Genomic DNA, 23985 nt, shown 5'->3' on the forward strand with positions numbered 1-23985 from the left:
AGAATATTAAATGTCAAGGACCAAATAAAATATTACATTGATACATAACAGTGAACATGATTTTCCCCTCAGATAAATGTTTGTTTCCTTTTTAAAACATTTGGTCAATTAGCCCAGTAGGAGGTAGTTATTTGAGCAGACACTTTGTGAAGAGACCAGCATACGATATGCTGATCCTAGACATCCATTGTTTTGATCATGTATTCCACTTCCTAATTGACTTCCTTTCAATAGTTATTGTAAACACGAAAGAACCACTAGGTGTAAATTAGAGAGCCAAATGCCTAGGTGAGAATCTTGGAGACCCAGATAAAACCTGAAGGCTCTTTATGCAGGTATATAGAAATATGAACTTCAAAGGAAATGCCTTCATATTTCATATTTTGGGAAACCTGTGTACCACTCTATACCAAGGGGCAAAAATCACACCCGGGTCGTGAATTATACTTACTAGCGGTACCAGGGATCATCTATAATCACATGTCTTTGGGAAAGGGATGTCGGATTGTTATAATTCCACCGTGTTTGGTATTTAAATGTGCGGGAGATTATAACTGGTTTATTGAAGGGCATGACTTTGGGATATATTTGTGGAAAGTCACCAAAGGTTAAAACGTTTGGAATATTTGTGCGCAAACTACAGTGACACCCAGGGGACATTCCTGCCCCCACATTAGCATCAATACTGCCCCTGTGAAGGCCATCCCATTTCATTTTGCTTAAAAACAACCTGTGTTGTGAAGGGTCAAATGGTCAGTTTCTTGGGAATCCATCTAATTGAAGGACTGTCCATCTTTTCTGCCTACCCCAGGCATATAGATTATTATATGTAAGTGATGCTCTGTACTTTCATCCCATTTGTTTTTATAACTGTTTGCAATTTTTTATTTGTATGTCAAATCTTTATATAATTTGTTTTTTTAGTATCTTTAAGCATTGTACCTTTTGTATATTAAATCTAACAAGTTAATAGTTCTGACCTTATTGCTCTAAACAAATTCATTGCCTCTTTAGAAGAGAGAGATTGCTTGTCTGGGTTAACTCTTTAGAAACCAATATGTAAAGGGTTAACTGTCTAGCTACCAGAGCACCGAGTGTGCGCAATTGGATAATTAAGTCAAAGGTTTGCTACGGGCCTTATACGTAGCTGGTGGCAGTTTGCTGAGAGGTGTGCAAGTGGGTGTCTGTGTTAGGAAAGGGACCAGTAAATCTGTAGCCTTAGAGGAAGAGGTGAGTGTGAGATTTGGGCTGGAATTCTGTGTTCCCCTACAGTAAGCTTCCAAGTCACGAGTGCGCAGAGGGCGGTTTGTGACAGATAAAGGGGTTCAGGAGCGGTTTCCTGACAAAATAGAGGTGATATTTTGTGTTACTGTTGGAATATATGATAAGATATAAAATCAGGGAGTAGCAAGAGGGGCTTAGCCCTGACAGAAACTGTTACAATATAAACAGTAAAAAATGGATATCCAAGACGTTTCCTTCAAATTTTGTTATATATATATAATAGGAGAGACAGAAGAAGAGGGAGAATGACAAGTGAGAGGAGAAGAAAATGAGCAAGAGAAGAGTAAGACGTGGTGAAGAGGGGGGGGGGGGGGGGCAGACAGGAGGGGGAGTGAAACAGGAACTGTAATCAGAGAGATTCAAATAGTAAATCTATACAAACAGGGAAACCACTGATTGTAATGAAAACAAGATCCATCTGGATAATGGCGCCTGCCCAGTAATCACAGCACCCAGCCTGGAGGATCTGGAGCCTGCTCAGGGCCTAATCTACATGGGGGGCTGCTGCACCCGGGATGTGGCTCAGGACAGATAAGAAATTGGTCAAAAACAATTTAAAAAATACCTGGGAAGTTGTAGCTGCGTTTCTTGCCTCGCATCATATGTGCTTGCATACAATCAAAATTGTTATTAGACATGTTGGTAAATGTGATTTAAGGATGATTGTAATGACACCAAAAGTGATCCAGCCACTCTGCACTGGCGAAGGACCGGATCTCTGTGAACATGTCATGTTGGCCCATGTGCGGCTGCATTGACAGTGACAGAGGAGTAATCAGACAATGATGACAGTTACTGTTGTAATTCCCGGTAGGCATAGGCACGTACTGTAATATTCCTCCCATCCACCCATCAATGGCGGCAGGGAGACCACCCAATTCCTCTGCCATCACCCCCCTGGCCTCCTAGCTGAGCACCTTCTAAACTGCAGGTAATGATGCATGTAATCAGGTCACAGGAATGCCAGAGGCCACAGCAGAGGTGAGCCACCTGAACGATGGCAAACCTGCCTTCAGCATTCCACCTTATTTACTGTTTTACTGCATGCTTGGGGAAGCATGAAAGTCACAATTCTAATGTGGAAGGACGGACTGTTAACTGTTTACCTCCTGGAGGAAGTGGAGGGAGCTGGATCTCCAGCGGAGATAGTGGGCGCTTCACTGGAGTCTGGTGTGGGTCGTTGTAAGCTCCTATCCCCTAACCGTTAATGAAATGATCTGAAAAGCTTTGCTGCTATTTTGTGTAAAAAGGGAAATAGATCAGCTTATTTTTCTATCTCTGCTCTGTCCATAACACGTCTCCAAGTCATGCAGTGTGATATAATAACAATGTACTCTGTTCACACACACAGCACCTCTGTGCTGCTGGTTCTCCACCCCCTCATCCCTGGGCACCCTGTGTGATGAATACCCATATAGTCTTCTGTCATACATGCCGTAGATGTACTGTGCTATGGAAGGAGAACACTGCACATTGCAGACCAGGTCTACGGAGGAGAGGTGGTTCCAAATCTGGTGTAAAGTGAAAACCTTCGTTAGACGCAGGGGAGTGTTGCAGTGTGCAAGGTGTATTATGTGGGCTATGCAAAATAATGGTCATGGCTACAAGAGTGTAATTTTCGAACACATTGTTGTAATAATACACTTTTATAATATATAAATATATATATATATATATATATATATATATATATATATATATATATATATATATATATATATATATATATAATATCTCTATCTCATACAATATAGTATTTTACAGTGATAAATACACAATGAATATTATTTGGATATAATATATACACAATCCATAGATACATGTAACAATATATACTCTGTGGTAACAGGCTAGAATCCTCCCCTCCAAGATTAAAAGTGGCATGACCATGCCCTGTACACTCCCTGCAGGTAGCAGGAAAGAAGAGAAGACTGGTTGGAGACAGACTAAGTGTCTGTCCCAGAGGTCTAGACTCCGGCAGAGAGAGATCTCAGAGGAGCTGAGGAGATGGCCCAGTGAAGTCATTGTGTGTCCTGCAGGAGGCAGCTCAGAGGAGCTGAGGAGAGGGCCCAGTGAGGTCATTGTGTGTCCTGCAGGAGACAGCTCAGAGGAGCTAAGGAGAGGGCCCAGTGAGGTCATTGTGTGTCCCGCAGGAGGCAGCTCAGAGGAGCTGAGGAGAGGGCCCAGTGAGGTCACTGTGTGTCCTGCAGGAGGCAGCTCTGAGGAGATGGCCCAGTGAAGTCATTGTTTGTCCTGCAGGAGGCAGCTCAGAGGAGCTAAGGAGAGGGCCCAGTGAGGTCATTGTGTGTCCTGCAGGAGGCAGCTCAGCGGAGCTGAGGAGAGGGCCCAGTGAGGTCATTGTGTGACCTGCAGGAGGCAGCTCAGAGGAGAGGGCCCAGTGAGGTCATTGTGTGTCCTGCAGAGGCAGCTCAGAGGAGCTGAGGAGAGGGCCCAGTGAGGTCATTGTGTGTCCTGCAGGAGACAGCTCAGAGGAGCTAAGGAGAGGGCCCAGTGAGGTCATTGTGTGTCCTGCAGGAGGCAGCTCAGCGGAGCTGAGGAGAGGGCCCAGTGAGGTCATTGTGTGACCTGCAGGAGGCAGCTCAGAGGAGCTGAGGAGAGGGCCCAGTGAGGTCATTGTGTGTTCTGCAGGAGACATCTCAGAGGAGCTGAGGAGAGGGCCCAGTGAGGTCACTGTGTGTCCTGCAGGAGGCAGCTCTGAGGAGATGGCCCAGTGAAGTCATTGTTTGTCCTGCAGGAGGCAGCTCTGAGGAGATGGCCCAGTGAAGTCATTGTTTGTCCTGCAGGAGGCAGCTCAGAGGAGCTGAGGAGAGGGCCCAGTGAGGTCACTGTGTGTCCTGCAGGAGGCAGCTCTGAGGAGATGGCCCAGTGAAGTCATTGTTTGTCCTGCAGGAGGCAGCTCAGAGGAGCTAAGGAGAGGGCCCAGTGAGGTCATTGTGTGTCCTGCAGGAGGCAGCTCAGCGGAGCTGAGGAGAGGGCCCAGTGAGGTCATTGTGTGACCTGCAGGAGGCAGCTCAGAGGAGAGGGCCCAGTGAGGTCATTGTGTGTCCTGCAGAGGCAGCTCAGAGGAGCTGAGGAGAGGGCCCAGTGAGGTCATTGTGTGTCCTGCAGGAGGCAGCTCAGCGGAGCTGAGGAGAGGGCCCAGTGAGGTCATTGTGTGACCTGCAGGAGGCAGCTCAGAGGAGCTGAGGAGAGGGCCCAGTGAGGTCACTGTGTGTCCTGCAGGAGGCAGCTCAGAGGAGCTGAGGAGAGGGCCCAGTGAGGTCATTGTGTGACCTGCAGGAGGCAGCTCAGAGGAGCTGAGGAGAGGGCCCAGTGAGGTCACTGTGTGTCCTGCAGGAGGCAGCTCAGAGGAGAGGGCCCAGTGAGGTCACTGTGTGACCTGCAGGAGGCAGCTCAGAGGAGCTGAAGAGAGGGCCCAGTGAGGTCACTGTGTGTCCTGCAGGAGATAGCTCAGAGGAGCTGAGGAGATGGCCCAGTGAGGTCACTGTGTGTCCTGCAGGAGGCAGCTCAGAGGAGAGGGCCCAGTGAGGTCATTGTGTGTCCTGCAGGAGGCAGCTCAGAGGAGCTGAGGAGAGGGCCCAGTGAGGTCATTGTGTGTCCTGCAGGAGACAGCTCAGAGGAGCTGAGGAGAGGGCCCAGTGAGGTCATTGTGTGTCCTGCAGGAGGCAGCTCAGCGGAGCTGAGGAGAACATGCACACGTACATATTATATACATATACACAGATGGGCCTAGTCTTCGTGTAGCTAACCATGAACAGTAGGTAAGACCATTCACGGTCTCATTGTCATCCACGTTTATAATCCTCTGCTTCCCACTTTCACCAAGGGAGAGGTGACAACTTTTGGCCTGTGGTCAAGCACAAGCAAGTAGTGGTCTCTTCTACCAGCGCCCTAGAAAATGAGCTGCTGTAGTTTGTCTAAAGTGGGTGCAAAAAATTATGTTGAAGAGCTATAATCAAATACAGCACCTACCAGCCCCATATGACTACTGTTCAATGCAGACTATTCTACAGACCTATATACATTACAGAGAGGTTTCTGGAGATTTGTATACTATACAGAGAGCACCCTAGTGACAGATATACAATACATAAAGCTTTTGTGTGACCTTTATACAGTACAGAGAGTAGTCTAGTGATGTCTGTACAATACCAAGAGCTTTTGAGTGACCTCTGTGCAATGCCGGGCGCATTCTAGCGGCCTCTGTGCAATGCCGGGCGCATTCTAGCGGCCTCTGTGCAATTCCGGGCGCATTCTAGCGGCCTCTGTGCAATGCCGGGCGCATTCTAGCGGCCTCTGTGCAATGCCGGGCGCATTCTAGCGGCCTCTGTGCAATGCCGGGCGCATTCTTGCGGCCTCTGTGCAATGCCGGGCGCATTTTAGCGGCCTCTGTGCAATGCCGGGCGCATTTTAGCGGCCTCTGTGCAATGCCGGGCGCATTCTAGCGGCCTCTGTGCAATATCGAGAGCATACTAGTGTAGACGAGGACTGGAGATGAGAAAGGGCTAGTAACCGCTGTACTCCATTGCAACAGTTTTAGGGGTATATTTAAGAAATCACGGTAGTGCACTTACCGTGTAAATTAGGCCACAATGTCTCCTACGCAAATTTATTAAAGGTGCATCGCTTTGCACTCCTCATCGTTTTTGCGAGCAGTCACCATACAACAGAATGGTGACTGCTCTGGCCGCAATCTAACAAGTCCCGAAAAAATGTTTTTTTTTTTCAGGAACTTGTCTTGATAATGTACGCCGAAGCTGGCGTACATTATCATAAATGAGAAATCTCAGTGCTGTCAGCTCTGCTCCGAAGAGCAGTGCTGGACAGCGCATGTGTGGAGGGATCATGTGATCCCTCCCTGTCAATCACCTGTCAATCACCGCTCGCTCTCTGCAACTATAGTTGCAGAGATCGAGCGATATGTTTGTGCGCATGTGCAGTAAGAAGAGGAGTGAAGAGGACGAGGAGGTGATCCAGGGACATCGTGTTCCGAAGAGGGGGGTAAGTATGATTTTTTTTTATCACAGAAACAGCAGTTTTTCGGAACTGCTGTTTCCGTGCAGGGTTGTACATAAATGTGAGAAATAGTTCAATCCTTATCATTGCGATAAGGATTGAAAACTATTTTTCACTTTATGTGAATATTGATATATGTGCCCCTTAGTCCCTCCACTTCCTGCTTTCATGTTTCTGACAGCACAGTGAATCAGGGCGTAGCTAGGCATGCACTGGAGAGGAAAGTGATCACCTCATTAATAGGAACTCCATACCAGCCAAACTTTGTTTTGGGGCCCAGCGATGTTGTGTTCTGCCCCCTACCACTGTACAATGCAGAACGTGACCAGGATACAATGCACAGAGCATTCTAGTGACCCATAGACAATGCTGTGCAGTATCCTGCAAGAAGCGTACAGGAACCAGAGTGGCCAACTGTCCCCAGCAATAGTGTCCTTGGAAATTATTGTGAAGTTTCAGATTCTTTGTATGATTTGTGATCACTGGACAGGTTTTCTAGATGTCTCCATAGAATGGATGTACCGTTTCCCCCGGGGAAGAGGGTTACCCTGTAGATAGTGTAATATCATCCATAGACCCCCATGGGACAGTGACTGTTATATTTGGCTTATAGCGGAGCCGCTCTCAGATACCGGAGTATTCTTCATTCAGGATGAACGATGCAGAATGTTTGTTGTCCTTCTATTCACATCAAGAACATCTGTTATGCGAGTGTGTAATATAGAAACCTCCCCAATAGTCTGAAAAGCTCTGCTCTATATTGTCCATACCATTCAGTGCATTTATTCTATATTATGAAGAGTCCCCTCCCCCATTCATCCCCTAACCCTGAATCTTCGGTTCATGTCAGAAGGGGGAAGTGTCCCCTTCGTATTCTTCCCTATCTACAGCACAAAGCAAATGTCAGATTGATGTGTAGTTCCAGCACTTTTATCTGCAAAATTATCACATGAATTATGCATAAGAGAAAGTCCTGTTAGTTTTATTCAGTAAGCGGTCTGCTAATTTGCTCCGCTAGCGATACACAAACAGCCCCATCCCCACCCCATGTACCAAGTATCCCTGTACGGAATTCCACCAGGCCCTCAGTCTGGCAATGAATAAAACACTGAAGGCTGAGATGAGCCAAACTTTGTACCATGTAAAAAACAAAGTGTTATCCTGATGGGAAAGTTACCGACTGATCTATAATTCAGGTGCGCTGACAAACACGTCCGTTTACATGGCAACCTCTATTCACATCCTTCACCTGTCAGAGATCTCCCCGGTCCGTTCATCTCCACAATATTCTGTGTATCTGAGAAGAGTTTTGTAGAGCGATCAGACCTACACTTCACATTGATCAATAGGATGAATCTTTATGCCATTCTTCCATACACTTTGTGATGTTTAGCCGTATGTTGATTATTTTATTTTATTTAAGGTCTACATGCAGTGGCTTCTCAATAGGCTACAGAAAGCCGGTGATTAGACAATAGGAGTCTTAGTAGATTCCGGGCACTAGCCTAGGTGGGTTTATGTGTTGGGTACCACGGCAGGTGGCATGACCTCAGTGCTTACTGATTGTTATCCAGGCCTCATTCCACTCATCTCCATCCACGTTCTTATCTTACCACAGATGTGTCTGTTGTTATAAGGGTTCAGCAATGTGTAACGTGCCCAAAGCTGCTGACTGATGATACAATGATTGTGTTGTTCTTCTGCAGCTCAGCACTTGTCTGTTACTTTTATGCATTTTTGTTGTTCATGAAATATATTAAAGGCTATAAAACAAGGGAGTCGTTTCATATGTGCAGACTACAGTGTATGGCTATAGGTCTAGGAGCTGAGTGACTGGAGGATGGTGTCCTCTGTACACCCCATATACACCACCTAACAGCAGGAAATAAGCCCCCCCCCCCCCACCATGCTCAGACCCCACCCCTATATTACATGCTAAAGGTGTTACTCAAAATAGTACTTTTTATTTTAGTGGATGTATATACAGTGCCACTTCTCTTGTCCTGTATACTGGATGTAACTCTCAGTATCTGTTCTTGTTCTGTATGTATGGACAGTTGTACACAGTACCACTTCTCTTATCCTGTATGTATGGACAGTTGCACAGTACCACTTTTCCTATCCTACATATAACTCAGGATCTGTGTTCTTATCCTGTATGTATGGACAATTACACAGTACCACTTCTCTTACCCTGTATGTATGGACAGTTACACAGTATCACTTCTCTTACCCTGCATGCTGGATGTAGCTCTCGGTACCTCTCCTGTTTTGAGCATCTGTTATACAACGTGTGATCTATAAATAGATGAAATACTAATGGCTCGTAGCCAGTTGCCGTTTCTCAGGTCAGCGTGCCCCCGTTAATGAACAACATGCAGATGTAACAACCAGCCTCCTTCTCCCGCAGTATGAATTTAAAGCCAAGAACATTAAGAAGAAGAAAGTCAGTATCGCCGTATCCGTGGATGGCGTCAAAGTTGTGATGAGAAAGAAACAAAAGGTAATTTTTTTATATCTGTTAATGAACAGACAATCACTATATATATAAAACTCCGACTGCAATTTCCATGCAGTCCTGGAAGAATAAAGCATGTATACAGCGTGTGCAAGTAAACAGTACACAGACATGCTATAGCCATGCTTCTGCGGCATATAATGGCGGCTTTCTTGGCTCTGTTTGGTTATTGTGCACGTTATCCACTTGCCAATTGATGGTGATATTATTGTCCTTGTATCCTCAAATAAAAACTTTCTTTAGCCCCTCCCACTGTTGACATCACAAAATATAATCCAGTCCTATATATATATATATATATATATATATATATATATATATATATATATATATATATATATATATATATATATATATATATATATTATTGTAGTGTGAGAGGAGGATGATTCGGATACATGGGCTCATTGATCTATGACATATACTCCCATTACCCTACAACGCTGGGGGCTGTTGTATGACAGGTGCGTACTCTAGATACACAGACGCCTTGTTCCCTGGTGGATTTAGCCAACTACAACACTGGGGGTTGTTGTATGTGATACTCTGTATATCACTGATACAGTATTGTGGGGTAAATGCAGGAATGAGTCTTAATAATTACCCAGAATTCACATTAGAATTAGCAAAAACTTTGACGTGTAGATAAAATGTAGAAACTCCTGGAGATCATACATAATAAATTAGGACATCCGCTGAGATGACAGCCTGGCTTCTACCACAAAAATGTCAAATACAGTTAGAAAGCATTGCACATTATGACACGGGGGCTGCAGAAGAGATTTCTAGGCTACTCGAATCATTCTGGACTATAATAAAATTGTATGTCCCTGTTTTTATTTGTAGTGACCGAAATGGATAAAACTATATAATAAAAATAAATAATATTCAGTCAGGACATCGCTCACATCCAGTTATGTTTTACGGGCAGTGGTTTAAGAAAATACAATGGCAAAATAGAATAAGTGTCTTGGCTTTCTGTGAAACGGTTTATTAATATGATGGTTTTTAACCAAAATAAATGTGTGCCTTATGCCTGGCAGCCCGTTATATAGAGCCTCTTACACAAGTCAATAAGTGAGAGCTTCCAGCGTCAGATCAAAGCTGCAGCGGGGTGGAGGTGGCGGCAGCGGGGTAATTGATTTGAAGTCTTTGAAGGTGTGAAGAAAGATCTTGTACAGTACGTTCATCTGTTTAAGATAAAAGATGAAAGGCAAAAAATTCTCATTTAATGCCGTCTTTTATAGTTGTCTCAAATATGTAAAGGCTGAAATGCTAATTATCCACACAACATGTAGCAGATAATCACATTTTTCAGGTGTATTACATTTATAGATTTTGGGGGGAATATTTTGAATATATTTCATGTTTGCAGTGAAGTTCAGGGTGCAACTATTTTCTAGAATATCCACTTGTGAGGGAAAAGGCTCAGATTACCCTCTGTACTGCTGGAGGACCCTGCTCCTTCCACTATATAACTCTCAGTCTGTGGCTTCCTGCTGCCTCCATTCCCCTCCTCACATCATGTCACTGTCCCTGTCCCATGCAGTCCTGTCCTCACTGACACATCACTCATCTTCTGATATACTCTGTGCTGCTGGGGGACACAGCTCTCCAGGGTGATTGTGGGAAATTAAAATGTCCTCCCAGAAATACCTTGTTGTTGTTGTTGATTTGCTGTTTGTGTCACACAGAGAAAGGAATGGACCTGGGATGAGAGCAAGATGCTGGTGATGCACGACCCTGTGTATAGGTAAGAAACTTTTTTGTATTTCTTTGTTCCCTTTTATTTACATAGCACCACCGTATTCCACAGCGCTGTACAGAGAATATTTGTCCTTAACATCATCCCTGCTCTATTGGAGCAAACCGTCTAAATTCTTTACCATACACAAACACACTAGGGTCCGTAGTTGGCCAACAGCCAATTAACCTATCGGTATGTTTTTGGAAATCGGATCACCCGGAGGAAATCCTCACAAATACCGAAGAACATATGTCTTCTGGAGACTGAAATCCCCCCTGTCCTGACCTCGGCTCTGAGAGGAAGAGTTTACATGATCCGTGTACAGGACATCAGCCGCTAACACGCTCTGCGTCATGCTGACGAGGGAGCAGTGTTTCCAGGAATTAAAATGCAGATTCATTTAATTCTTGTAGAACTGAAGTAAACAGGTAATTACACCCTTCACGTTCCTGATACCGTATAAGTGGACGCTGTGCCTGTGTTTTCTTGCTGTAATTTTCAAGAACATCTTGTTTTATAGCAAAACATCCTTTTTGTTTCCGGTGTAATGAGATTTACTTCAGCGCTAGACGTCCCCGGGAGTCTGCAAGGACAAAACAAATCTTTTATATCTGAAATGAGAAGGATAGAGAGCCAGGTTCTCAGTCACAGAGCCGATATAGAGGGAAGATCATGTATGTTGTAATACTACTGCGCCATCTGCACACGGAGGAGCCGGTGCAAAGATACAAGATTTTATTTTACGGGGCAAGATCGCCAAAACAATAAGGTAGTGTAGAGGGTGTATTTTGGGGGTGTTCTGTACAGAAGGGTGCACTCAGAGCTGCTAGAGATTGGGTTTTGTTTGGACTTTGAGTGAGATGCATTGTGCACCTTCCATTTCCCAAAAGCGCATTTTGGGTGTAAATAAAAAGCCTCAACGCACAGATATGGTACAGGAAATAAAAGGCTGTCCCATCGTCCCCTCACTCTCCTGATTTACTTAAGCCTTCAAAGCAGGATTTTAGTAGGAAAATGTAACCGTTTGCTTGAAGGGAAGGGGTCGGAGGTTGGATTTTAATGTGATGTTTACACTTCTGCACAGATTGTTCATGGGAATCTAGGTCACTTCTAGTCTGCGGTGGCTTGTCCCCAGAGCTGACATTCGGAGCATACAGTCTAATTGTATGGCACCTCTTCACTGAAAATCCAGCTCATCCCTTCACTGGGGAACAGTCACATCCCTTTGGCACAAATACAGAAATCATCCATACTTGGCAATGTTTGTGTTGTAACAGTTACATGTGTAATGTGTTATTTGTATGTAACCTATTCAGTGCATGTATACATGTGTGCATCATATTAGTGATGCACTCAGTCCATATTTTAGGATTCTCCTGAATTATTTTTATGACAGAATGTGTTGAACCCAGAAGGAGCCTATATAAGATTGTATTTCAGTGACATGACAGCGTTTGTATTCAGTTGGCAAAATCTTGATTAAAAAAAAACCCAGAAACATTATTGATTAGCTGAGTTAATGAAACCGCAGATGTGGTGGATCCAGCTCACTACATCAGAATAGCCCCCTCCCTGGGGTGTGGGGCAGGAAGGGTACATGTAATGTCTCTGTGTACCCTCACCGCAGTGAATAATATTAGGATATTTGCAAAGCCGCAGACTGTTCTCTACGTCTTACATAACAGAATGATTTATGTGTTATTTCCTTGGTGTCTTGATTTTAGACTGTGAGAGACCCCTGCCGCTGACCTCCGCATTGAGTTATGGGTCTCATTAGGATTTGGATGTGCTCTGCTTTTCAAATCAGCTAGAATATTTCTGGTACCGTTCAGTTCCTAGCGGTCGGCCGGCTGGGTGCATGCCAGCTTGATGCGTTAAGGACATTGAGCATCACAAAAGTCTCTAAAATTAAATGAGGCAACAACATAACTTTTCTTCCCTGCTGAATATCTGCTTATATTCTTGGTTCTCCAATTCAAAAATGCTGCTTCATTAGGCCTAGCTTATGTACTTAAAGCAGCAATCTCATTAAAAAAAAATAGGTTTTTAAGAAGATTGATGGCATTTACAATTTTTCTTGTTTCTTCAGGCTGCTAATAATTATTTATGATTCTGGACTACCATGGCAGCCACAGTCACATGATGTAGTGAGCAGAGAGGTATTGGAACGCCCCTCTGAGCTCTATCTACACTGTGAAATCTTCCTTCTGCCATCACATGACCTGCTGTGAGCCTGTGTCTGTGTAGCAGACTGACTGTGACTGTGTCTGGCAGCCATTTGTGTTTGTAGAACGAAGAGAAAGAGTGTATCAAAGGGGCACTCCGGGGTATGGAGTGTAAAAATTTATATTTTATTAGTAATTATTAAAAATTGAAGTATCTTGATACAACTAGCGAAATATAAGGATAAAAACAAAGTGAGGGAAGTGAGAGTAAAATTGCAGTTTCTACTGCAAATCGCCTGTAATCTCACTACTAGTATTAAATTGATAAATCTTGGTATAAGAATATTTGCTGCTGTGATAATACTTGATCATTTAATAAAGAGTTCATATACATTAAAGTTGTTATTTTAACAATATTTCACGGATATAGATTGGCTATGGGTTATATAATTGATTGTCTGGATTGCAAGTAATAGTCCATGCCTAAATGATATCTGTGATCCTATATACTCCTAAGGTCATAACAGGTAGTGACTCCTATGTTGGCAATACAATGGACTAAGATAGAAATCAGGATAAAGCTAGCTCCGCCCTCCTAATCAGTCTCTGTGGTCATAGGGAGCTGTGTAGTAAAGTCACTGTGTTAATAGCCGTATATATTATGATATGATAATCAGTGATTTTAGCGGCACTCTATATAGCAATATTACCCTAACAGATACCATCTGATAAGAGATAAAGCGCAATAAGCTTGCTGTTATCTATGCTGTCTAAGAATTATTAGATGTTTTGCCAGCCCATTGATTAGCGGTTTTGTTGCCCCATAGTTTTGCTAAAATATGCAAGTATGATATATATTTCTTGGAGTGAACTAGGTATTGTTATTACAGCAGCGTGTGAGATACAAAGCGAACGCCGACGCGCGTTTCGCTTGTATGCCTTGAAAAAGCATACAAGCGAAACGCGCGTCGGCGTTCGCTTTGTATCTCACACGCTGCTGTAATAACAATACCTAGTTCACTCCAAGAAATATATATCATACTTGCATATTTTAGCAAAACTATGGGGCAACAAAACCGCTAATCAATGGGCTGGCAAAACATCTAATAATTCTTAGACAGCATAGATAACAGCAAGCTTATTGCGCTTTATCTCTTATCAGATGGTATCTGTTAGGGTAATATTGCTATATAGAGTGCCGCTAAAATCACTGATTATCATATCATAATATATACGGCTATTAACACAGTGACTTTACTACACAGCTCCCTATGACCACAGAGACTGATTAGGAGGGCGGAGCTAGCTTTATCCTGATTTCTATCTTAGTCCATTGTATTGCCAACATAGGAGTCACTACCTGTTATGACCTTAGGAGTATATAGGATCACAGATATCATTTAGGCATGGACTATTACTTGCAATCCAGACAATCAATTATATAACCCATAGCCAATCTATATCCGTGAAATATTGTTAAAATAACAACTTTAATGTATATGAACTCTTTATTAAATGATCAAGTATTATCACAGCAGCAAATATTCTTATACCAAGATTTATCAATTTAATACTAGTAGTGAGATTACAGGCGATTTGCAGTAGAAACTGCAATTTTACTCTCACTTCCCTCACTTTGTTTTTATCCTTATATTTCGCTAGTTGTATCAAGATACTTCAATTTTTAATAATTACTAATAAAATATAAATTTTTACACTCCATACCCCGGAGTGCCCCTTTGATACACTCTTTCTCTTCGTTCTACAATTCCTATAGTACAGTGTAAGGGTGCACCCTCTATACATATTAGATCTATTTAGGAACTAATTAATGTTCAATTATATAGGGGTTATTGACTATAAGATATTATTTATTTACTTAGTGCGGTGATCCCTGTCACATATAGCCATTTGTGTTTGTCAACTAGAAAGCTTTTGAAAAGGAAAATAATTTGTAGGAGGATAGCAAAATTATTAGATGCATGATTAAAAGCTACTTAATTTGCTATGTAAAGAAAAAATAAGAATCTTATATGCTGCTTTAAGGAACAAAATGATTTGTGGGGACCATTAATTATAAAAGAAGGATAATATAACGGCATAATTATCGAGACAGAGGGCAGATTCTATCTGGTTATTATATGTCAGAGGAATAGAAATTTATGATCCAATATATTCCGGCAGTCATTGGCAGGCTCGGCTCGTTGGGTTCTGTCTGCCAGCGTAATTTCACACAAATCCACAATAGTGTAATATTCATTTTCCTGTTTCCAGTTTCTCTATTTCTAGCCTGGCCAAGAGCTATAATGAATGTTTAATTTCCATGTTCCTCTTCCAAGCAGTGTTGAATATTCATGTCAAAAATCCATTTGCATTTCTGTATAACTGAGAATAAGAACTGGGACATTAATCTAATAGACTGAAATGTGTTTTTTCCTTCTCCCATAGAATATTTTACGTATCGCATGACTCTCAGGACCTGAAGATATTTAGTTATATCGCTCGGGATGGGGCTAGTAATACGTTTAAATGCAATGTCTTCAAGTCAAAAAAGAAGGTGAGTGCAACCATCTGCTTCTTCCCACTGACATATCCTTTCATAGTAGACAATTTGGATGATGCGGGAAGCCCCACGATAGAGGCTTTCTACGCGGATGATGTGGGAAGCCCCGCGGTAGAGGCTTTCTACGCGGATGATGCGGGGAGCCCCACGGTAGAGGCTTTCTACGCGGATGATGCAGGAAGCCCCACGGTAGAGGCTTTCTACGCGGATGATGCAGGGAGCTTAGCTATATATTGCTGAACTATAAATCTACTACAGAGATCATGTGCAGAGCTGTATACATGTGCCCCTGCTGTTCACATTGATAATCCTCATCCCCATCTACACCTTGTAGTTCAATCAGGTGCAGAAGGGACAAAAAAGCATTTTCAGCTTTTAGTCTGTTGCAGCCAAGATGTGACCATCCTAGCCCTCAGTTTTCCTAAAACTGTCCCCCTACACTGCTATTTCTAAATATCCCTTAATACGGGAGACCTTAGCAGTATACAGAAATAGTCTTATTTAGGGTTAAGAGGGCAAATTGGCTCCTGGATAATCCATGCGGTGCCAATGCCATGCGGGGACGATCCTGGCTGCTGCTGCTGCCGCACACGTACTGCTCTTCCTTCTCCTTCACTGTCTCTAACCCTGAAGAAATATGTTGGATTGGCAGAGTCAACTCTGCAGCTTTTATACAGCTATTTATCCTTCCTACAGACCTGGCACCCGCCAGCCGAAAATATTCTTCAAACTAAACTTGATTTAAAAATTAAAAACCGGCTGTCTTTGGGATCGCCGCAGTGGATGGAACCTCCATTAATCCGCAGCATTTCATCCTCTGTGTGATAGGAGGAACGTTCCCCGTTCACTCCACTGCCTCAGATGGTGACATAGGAGCGCTATGAAGGCTGAAAAGCGACCGTGTGACACCACACTGGGGCTGTTTGTGAAGCTCTAATGTGGACATTGCTTTTTCCGCGTGGTTTAGGCATTTTTAAGTAAAATGTTCATTTAATAAAAGCCCAACGCAAGAAATATCGGAGATAACTCCTGCATTAGGTAAATTTCCACATTAAACCGCAGTCCCCATAATGCTCAATGGGAACTGCGGTCTGGGCAATTTTATCAAGCTCCGAAATGCTTTATAGAACTTGTAACGGATGACATTGGCCATTTAATGCTATAGGGAGAGCATCGCAGGAGAGGATCTTCTCCGCTGCCTTCCTGCTCTACCTTTGCGTTAGTTCATGCACAGTATCGACTCCGGGTCAGAACCTGGAGTTAACGTTAAGTCATCGCAGCGTCTGCCTCGTATCCCTATATGACTTCAGTAGTGAATTGCTCCGTAAATGTATCTGTCATGGCTGCGATGGCAGATGATAATTAACATAACAAAAGTCCAAATGTAAATAAATAGGCTCCTATATATTGTTTATAACACCAGTTTGGACTACTGCTTATTAATGTGAATTTAAATGACAATATTGACGATTGTATCTTTGTTTTACATAACATTATGCTCATTCCCTAAAACCCCACTGACCTTGTTTGGTACAACTGTCCTGTGTCGTCGGAGAGGGATGACAGAGCGATGTATAATGGATCGCGGTACAGGATCTTCCATTTGAGTCTCAATGTAGAACTGGGGCTGGGCTGGTTCCCAGGGACGTCACCTCTTCCTCCACAGGAGCCACAATACGTCGCTCTCTCTGGTGAAATCGTGACCTTTGTGGGGTCCTGTACGTGGCAGTCTCAGAGCATCATCCCAAATATGTCCCATCCCAGATTTACCCGTTCCTTCCCCTCTACATATATCGCATCCCTCAAGATACATTAAGTTGTTTAATCTGTGTATTCTGTATAGGTGTCATTATTGTGTAATCTGCTCTATGTATCTTGTTTCTCAATTGTAGCCTCAAATAGTCTGTTATTATGGAGAATGTTACATTTATCTCTAAAAGTTGACTTTATATATACAGCAAGTCTTATATAAGGCTTATATCATGCTGGATATCCTCTATAACGAGCCTTCCCCATCTCTAGAGCCAGGCGATGCAGATCGTGCGGACGGTCGGACAAGCCTTTGAAGTGTGCCACAAAATGAGCCTGCAACACGCCCAGCAGAACGCAGACGGGCAGGCAGATGGGGCCAGCGACAAGTCGGTGGATGAGCAGAACTTGGAAGGTAGACGGAGACAGAGGCGCATTAGTGAAGCGCGTTCAGCTGGTGGAACAGCTGCGAGCCCTATTGTGCGTAGATCTAATGATCTAAATGAGGATCACATCCGCAGTGACTGTGGACAAGCGGAATGACAAGCGACAAATGGCGATATTCAGTTTTATTTTAGTCTCTCATAATATTCCCCAGCCATGCATGTAATCCATAAATTTATATGCAAATGAACAATGCGCCCTTTGTCCTTGTGTAATTGCTCATTCCGGCTTCTGTGCAGTATTCGTGCCCAGCGCTGGCAGGGACAGAGTTAACGGCGGATCTTTGCTGAGAGCGCAGATACTTTGCAGGTCACCTGATCTATTGTGAGCGTATTCATACTTTTTCCAAATTAGTTCAGTCGTTGCAAATGAAGCAACAGGCAGATTAGTATTCAAAGCACAGACAACATTTTCAAAGTTTTTTTTTTTTTTTTCTTCCTATTCTCCAATTTCTCCTTCGGCAGGCTGGCAACTGACCGTCGCCGAGAATAAAGATACTGAAGAGGCCGGCGGTAACGTGAAGAGCGCGGTTGTCGGTGATAAGGGAACCTGCGAACGCGCCATTTCTGCGGCTGACCTGGAAATTGTGAGATGCGTGAAAGTCCTAAAGGAACAGAACGAGCGGGTAAGACGACATGATGCTCCTACCGCGCAGTAAGACCGTGATAGACCTTCTAGAGTCACGTAGGATTAGGGGCCTATTTCTTAAAGATGGAACCAAAACATTTTACCTGCTTAAAACGACATTATTCATTACTTTATGGAATCTGCGACGGATGGGATATAGAGATGTAATTTAACTGAATGGAGACCTTTTCAAGATCGATTTCTAAAATACTTTATATTCAGAAGTTTTGCTTATTTAGAATTATATTTTAGCTTTTTTATTTTTTCCCTCTATAAATGTAAAAAAAACTGGGGTTTTTTTTTTGCCCTTTGGCCAATGAAAATTTGTATTTTTGTTAAAAATGGGGCGTTCCTCATTTCCACTAACTTCACGGCAAAGTCGGAAAGTAAGCAAAATGAAAAGCTCTCGGAAGGGTCGGAGAGGTTTCAGTAGGGTATTGCACAGTACAAGAATATAGTCAAATGTTTTACCTAGTTTTGAGACAACACGTAAAATAGTTAAGCTGAGTACACATTATGCAATTATGGTGTAGATCACACGATCCACGACTGTTTGGTCAGATATCACAGTGATGTGTGCACTCCCACGATCCTGTTTTATCGACCAAAGCACATCGCATCTGTTGATTTTGGTTTTATAAACTTCCTAAAAATCACGATCAGCGATGGAACGATGTCAGGTAAATATGGCAGTGTGTACACACTCACGACCAGCAGTGTAGGCAGATATCTGTACAATGTACAGAGTCACCATCTACTGAGCAGATGGTTATGAGAGATGAAGATCACAGATGTGAAGGTAAATCGTGTAGGTGTGTACACAGGAATCTGCTGCTCATCGGGACTTTCAGTCGTTGGTGAAATGTTACAGATATTGCATCTGAAGTCAGATTACATAGGTGTGTACCCAGCGTTACAGGTTACCTTTGGATGAGTGTGTCTCGGTAATGGTGCACTTTAGATGCAGTATAGTACAGAAACGGGGTCACACAGGAGTCAGGGTGATTCAACGCATTGGCTTCAAATGTGCCAATCTGAACCATTATCGCTATGAAAAACCGTTTTATTTCTAAGGCAGTTTCCCGCCAATAAAATTCTGGATGGCCAATAAAATCATGGATGAATTGCCCTTATATTAAGTGTGAAGCCATTGTAATTTGGGAGGCGTTTCATTAAGGGCGTTCTATGGGCCTCTTGGTGATCATTAAATCTGCAAATGTAGTTAAATTCCTTGACTGGTGGAGCCATCTAGTGGGGACTTTCATTCACTACACGAAGACACAGTGAGGTCAGGTGTGGTCTGTCTTCTGTATATGGAGCAGAGAATTATGGAGATGGATTATGGAGACCAGTCAGCGTCTGAAAGGACCACCTTTGTATTTCCATGTTCTGTATGTTATGGTGGAGCTGTATCAGCATTGCTGAGACTTGTAGTTCCACAACAACTGGAAAGCCACATGTTGCCCAGGAAGCGTTGTATGCAAAATACGTAGCCTGTAACCCTCCAGCTGCTGTGGTACTACAAGTCCCAGCAGGCAGAGACGTATTTCGAAAATAGGAGAGCCACTGATTGCCGTTGTATACTATGCTGCCCCCTATCCCCAAGTTCTCTACTAGACCCCTGTCCATTGCACCTAAAAAAGGTGAGTTATGATTGGGGTATAGGGTTTATTCTAAGTAATAATGAAACATTTTATCTGTACAGGATACACACTCCCTCCACCTCACAACAATGTAGATAGTTGGTTTTTTGTTTGTTTTTTTATTAAAGTAACTCCTAATAGAAAAAAAGAAAACAATCTGCTGGGTGGGGGTATAAATAGATAAATCTCCCACACCCCCAAAATATAGCCCACAGAATTACATGGGGATTCTCATTGACTCCCATCAGAAATGTGAAACCACTCCCCTATGTATCCGATCAGTCGCCCGGTCCAATCATCCGTGGATACTGTATATTACATTACCTGGTGTCTTCCTCTCTCTGTATAGAGACACTCGCTGTCATTCTGTAATTCATTTTTGTTACATGTTAAACATGGAAAAATTCCAAATGTAAATAACTAGGCTCCTATATATTGTTTATAACACCAGCTTGGACTGCTGCTTGTCATTACTGCTTATTAATGTGAATGTAAATGAGTCATTATTCAGGAACACATCAGACAAAGTGATGCTATAGGTCTGGTTATAGTCAGGACTCCGCTGTGACCTTCTCTCTGTTTCCTCTCCAGGACATAGAGAACTGCTCCACGTTCTCCGCAGTGTCACAGAGACTCTGCACTCCCAGCAGCAGCAGTATCTCCATCTCTGCCCTGACCCCCCTGGCCTCCCAGCATCGGCTGCAGCTTCTCCAACACCAGCTCCTGCAGCAGCAGCAACAGACTCAGGTGGCCGTAGCACAGGTGAGTAACATGGAGTGAGGGTGAGGACACGCACTCAGGGGAGTGCCCTCCTCATCCAGTAACACAGGGTGAGGACACGCACTCAGGGGAGTGCCCTCCTCATCCAGTAACACGGAGTGAGGGTGAGAACAAACACTCAGGGGAGTACCCTCCTCATCCGGTAACACGGAGTGAGGGTGAGAACACACACTCAGGGGAGTACCCTCCTCATCCAGTAACACGGAGTGAGGGTGAGGACACACACTCAGGGGAGTGCCCTTCTCATCCCGTAACATGGAGTGAGGGTGAGGACAGAGTCAGTTGAGTGCCTCCTCATCCAGTACCACGCAAGAGCTGGCACTAATAGTTGTAGTGTAAGCTGACTCAGCAGCTTTGATAACTCCAGGTTATGAGATGCTGATGTGCAGCTCTCGCCCGTCTCACCGCTGGGAGCAGACCAGGAGTTACCATCAGATTATTACATCGCTCTACATCAGTGTTGGCTACCCTGTGGCACTCCAGGTGGTGTTAAACTACAAGTCCCAGCATACCCTTCCAGCAATAAGCTGCTATATATTGGCAAAGCATGCTGGGACTTGTAGTTTCACAACACCTGGAGTGTCATAAGTTAGCCAACACTGCTCTACATTGAGGGGGATCATAATACAAACATGAAACAGCAGGTAAAGATGTCCCTGACCCTATGAGCTTACAATCTAGAGGTATAAGGAACACATGATACATAAGGTAGCCGTATAACAATTGTCGCTGGATGTGGGGACAGTGTGTGCGGCTACTGTAAGGCAGCAGCGTTATCAGACACCTGTAATAATGCCGTCATTAGTGATCGACATCTCTGTGCAGCGAGAAGAGACCGTGGGAGGCGGAGACATGAAAGATGACAGTCATTACTGACAACCACAACTGTCCTGCACTTCTCCTAAATATACATCCTTCCTCCTTGTTTTTGGGTTACACAGACACTGACAGCTCAAAGTAGCCCAATATTATTCTAAAGCTTAACTACTGCAACCTCCTGTTATCTGATATTCCCGACACCCATATATCCACACTTCAATCTCAATCCATCCTAAATGCTGCTGCAAGACTGATCTTCCTCTCTCACCGCTCCACATCTGCTGCACCACTCTGCAGATCCCTACACTGACCCCCTGTGTCCTCCAGAATCCTATTCATATTACTCAGCCTTACCTACAAAGCCCTGAACACCTCTGCATACATATCAAATATCATATAAAAATGATCTACCTCTGACCTGCGCCTTGTCTCGTCTCTGGTAACCACCTCTCACTCCTGCCTACAAGACTTCTCCTGTGCTGCTCCCCACTTATGGAATTCTCTACCACGCCCAATCAGACTTTCCCACAGCCTTCAAATCATTAGATGCTCTCTAAAATCTTCTCTTTTTTTAGAGCTTACCTCATCTCTGATACTACTCACACTAATGCACACTCACAGCTGTCTCAATCTCCACTCTGAGCCACACTCACTCCTCTTGTTTCAGCTGCGACCTCTTTCACTTAATGAGCAGAGTCCTCCATGTCCTTAGTTTCATGTCTGCATTTATTTTGTCTACTTTGCATGTCCCTGTTTTATGTATGTCCCTGTTTTATGTATGTCCCTGTTTTATGTATGTCCCTGTTTTATGTATGTCCTGTTTTCCCTACTGTACGGCGCTGCGGAGCACTGTAGCACCTTACAAATCTGCGATAATAGTAAGTAATAAGGCATCGCGCTCGCTGCTAGATACAGAGCCAGACACTTGTTCCTCATGATCGCAGCTATGGCGGCAGCTGCTGTAATCAAGGTGTCCAGCGAGATCGCCAGACGCGGCCACGCCAATCACTCATCGGGTTCTACCACTGATTGTTCACACAACAACTCCCAGAAACAATCCGCATTTGTTAGCCGATACAGGAGATGATGGATGTCTACAAACACCAAAGCAGAAGTTACATGAAGAACACTCAGCTCTGATCGCTATCTGCAGACACATAGGCGGAGACGGGTTAAAGGGTGGTTTTCATCAAAAGTTAAAAATCGCCATATTCACGAGACGCTCATGTACGAAGCATCACAGAAATGCGTGACAATCACGCTAAAGTACACTCACCCGTCCAATCTCTGATCAGTAACCACCTACACCTGCTCATGTTGACACTCACCCTCCCCTTAGTCTGTGGCGGTTATTATTCATCCTGAAATCTTTGTCTGGGAGTTTTCCAACCCACGTGGTTCTAATTACAGTTTTCCCCTCAGAGGTTACACCTTCTAGAATTACCTTCTCCCAAAAATATATAATGATCCTGTGTCTGGTGATTTAGGAATTCCACCCTAAAACTCTGTTCTTATATTCCTGGCCATCTTCATATAAATCCTCTTTTCTGTTCAGCAACTAAGTTAATTTCCCCATCTTTACCACTACGGAATTTTAACGTTTAATTTGCACCAGAGTCCCGTATCCGCCTCCCGTCTGGATGACCATATAGTCTGCTTGGTGAGCTGCGGTACAGATACTAAAATGGTCTATCTGGGCTTTGTGTCCTTTCATCCCAGTATCTTTATCCTGTGAAGGGGTCGGAGGAAATTGGATTTCATGGTGTATTTTATCATAACAGGGTTATCCGAGGTGTCCTTCAGCAATACCCACTCTGTATATTGTGGTTGCCATTCCCAAAACATAAGCTGCACCCCACCCTCCTAATTGACAGGCGGAAACATTGTAACAGATTGATGTCTGTACCTTAGACAGCAGCCTGACACATGTGACACCGGTGGGCCTATATGTAGACATCCGTATCTGCATCTCAAGGACAGTTGTGTTTTTATATATTTCCACCAGCTGTTTGCTTTGTACATGGGGTAATAGCAATAAGTGGGTCATTCTATAAAACAGACAGAAGTCTCGGAAACTCCTTAAAATGGCAAATTAGTTACATATTTTATTATAAATAAACAGCTGGCCCTTAATTCACCACTCTTTTATTATAAAGTATTTGGTATAAAATATGGAGTTAACTTACCCCCATTTTAAAGTACATTTTCCGCCACTTGTATAAAATTGCCTTGTATATATATGTGTATATCTGATGTCATAACAAATGTGTATATTTTTAATGGATTTCATATATATATATATATATATATATATATATATATATATATATATATATATATATATATAATGTATGTGACTTAAAACACGGGGAGAATTCAATTGGCCGCGTAACGGGTAAAAGTAACGCGGCCTGCGCATTATTACAGTAGTTTCAACGCCAGCTTTCTGCTCGCAGCTCTTTGAGCCGGGTTAAAACTACCATAATAAGGGTAATATGTTTTTAACGCCGCGGAAATTCAGGGGGAATTAAATTCCCCCAACAGAATTGCATGTGGTATATACCCTTTAATTACAGAGGTGAACTATGAATCTCTCTAGGTTTATAGAG

General features: G+C 43.4%; 1 protein-coding gene across 2 annotated transcripts in view; it reads left to right on the forward strand.

The window, feature by feature from the left end:
- Nucleotides 1-23985, forward strand: part of LOC142101313 (carboxyl-terminal PDZ ligand of neuronal nitric oxide synthase protein-like) — a 90008-nt gene that overhangs the window by 61318 nt on the left and 4705 nt on the right. For both annotated transcript variants that reach the window (XM_075185686.1, XM_075185687.1), the window contains 6 exons: nucleotides 8732-8824; nucleotides 10534-10592; nucleotides 15200-15308; nucleotides 17337-17478; nucleotides 17972-18132; nucleotides 20369-20539. In XM_075185686.1, coding sequence (XP_075041787.1) covers nucleotides 8732-8824; nucleotides 10534-10592; nucleotides 15200-15308; nucleotides 17337-17478; nucleotides 17972-18132; nucleotides 20369-20539 — 735 coding nt within the window. The remainder of the gene's footprint in view (nucleotides 1-8731; nucleotides 8825-10533; nucleotides 10593-15199; nucleotides 15309-17336; nucleotides 17479-17971; nucleotides 18133-20368; nucleotides 20540-23985) is intronic.

This window comes from Mixophyes fleayi, chromosome 9, assembly GCF_038048845.1.
Source record: "Mixophyes fleayi isolate aMixFle1 chromosome 9, aMixFle1.hap1, whole genome shotgun sequence".
Taxonomy (NCBI): domain Eukaryota; kingdom Metazoa; phylum Chordata; class Amphibia; order Anura; family Limnodynastidae; genus Mixophyes; species Mixophyes fleayi.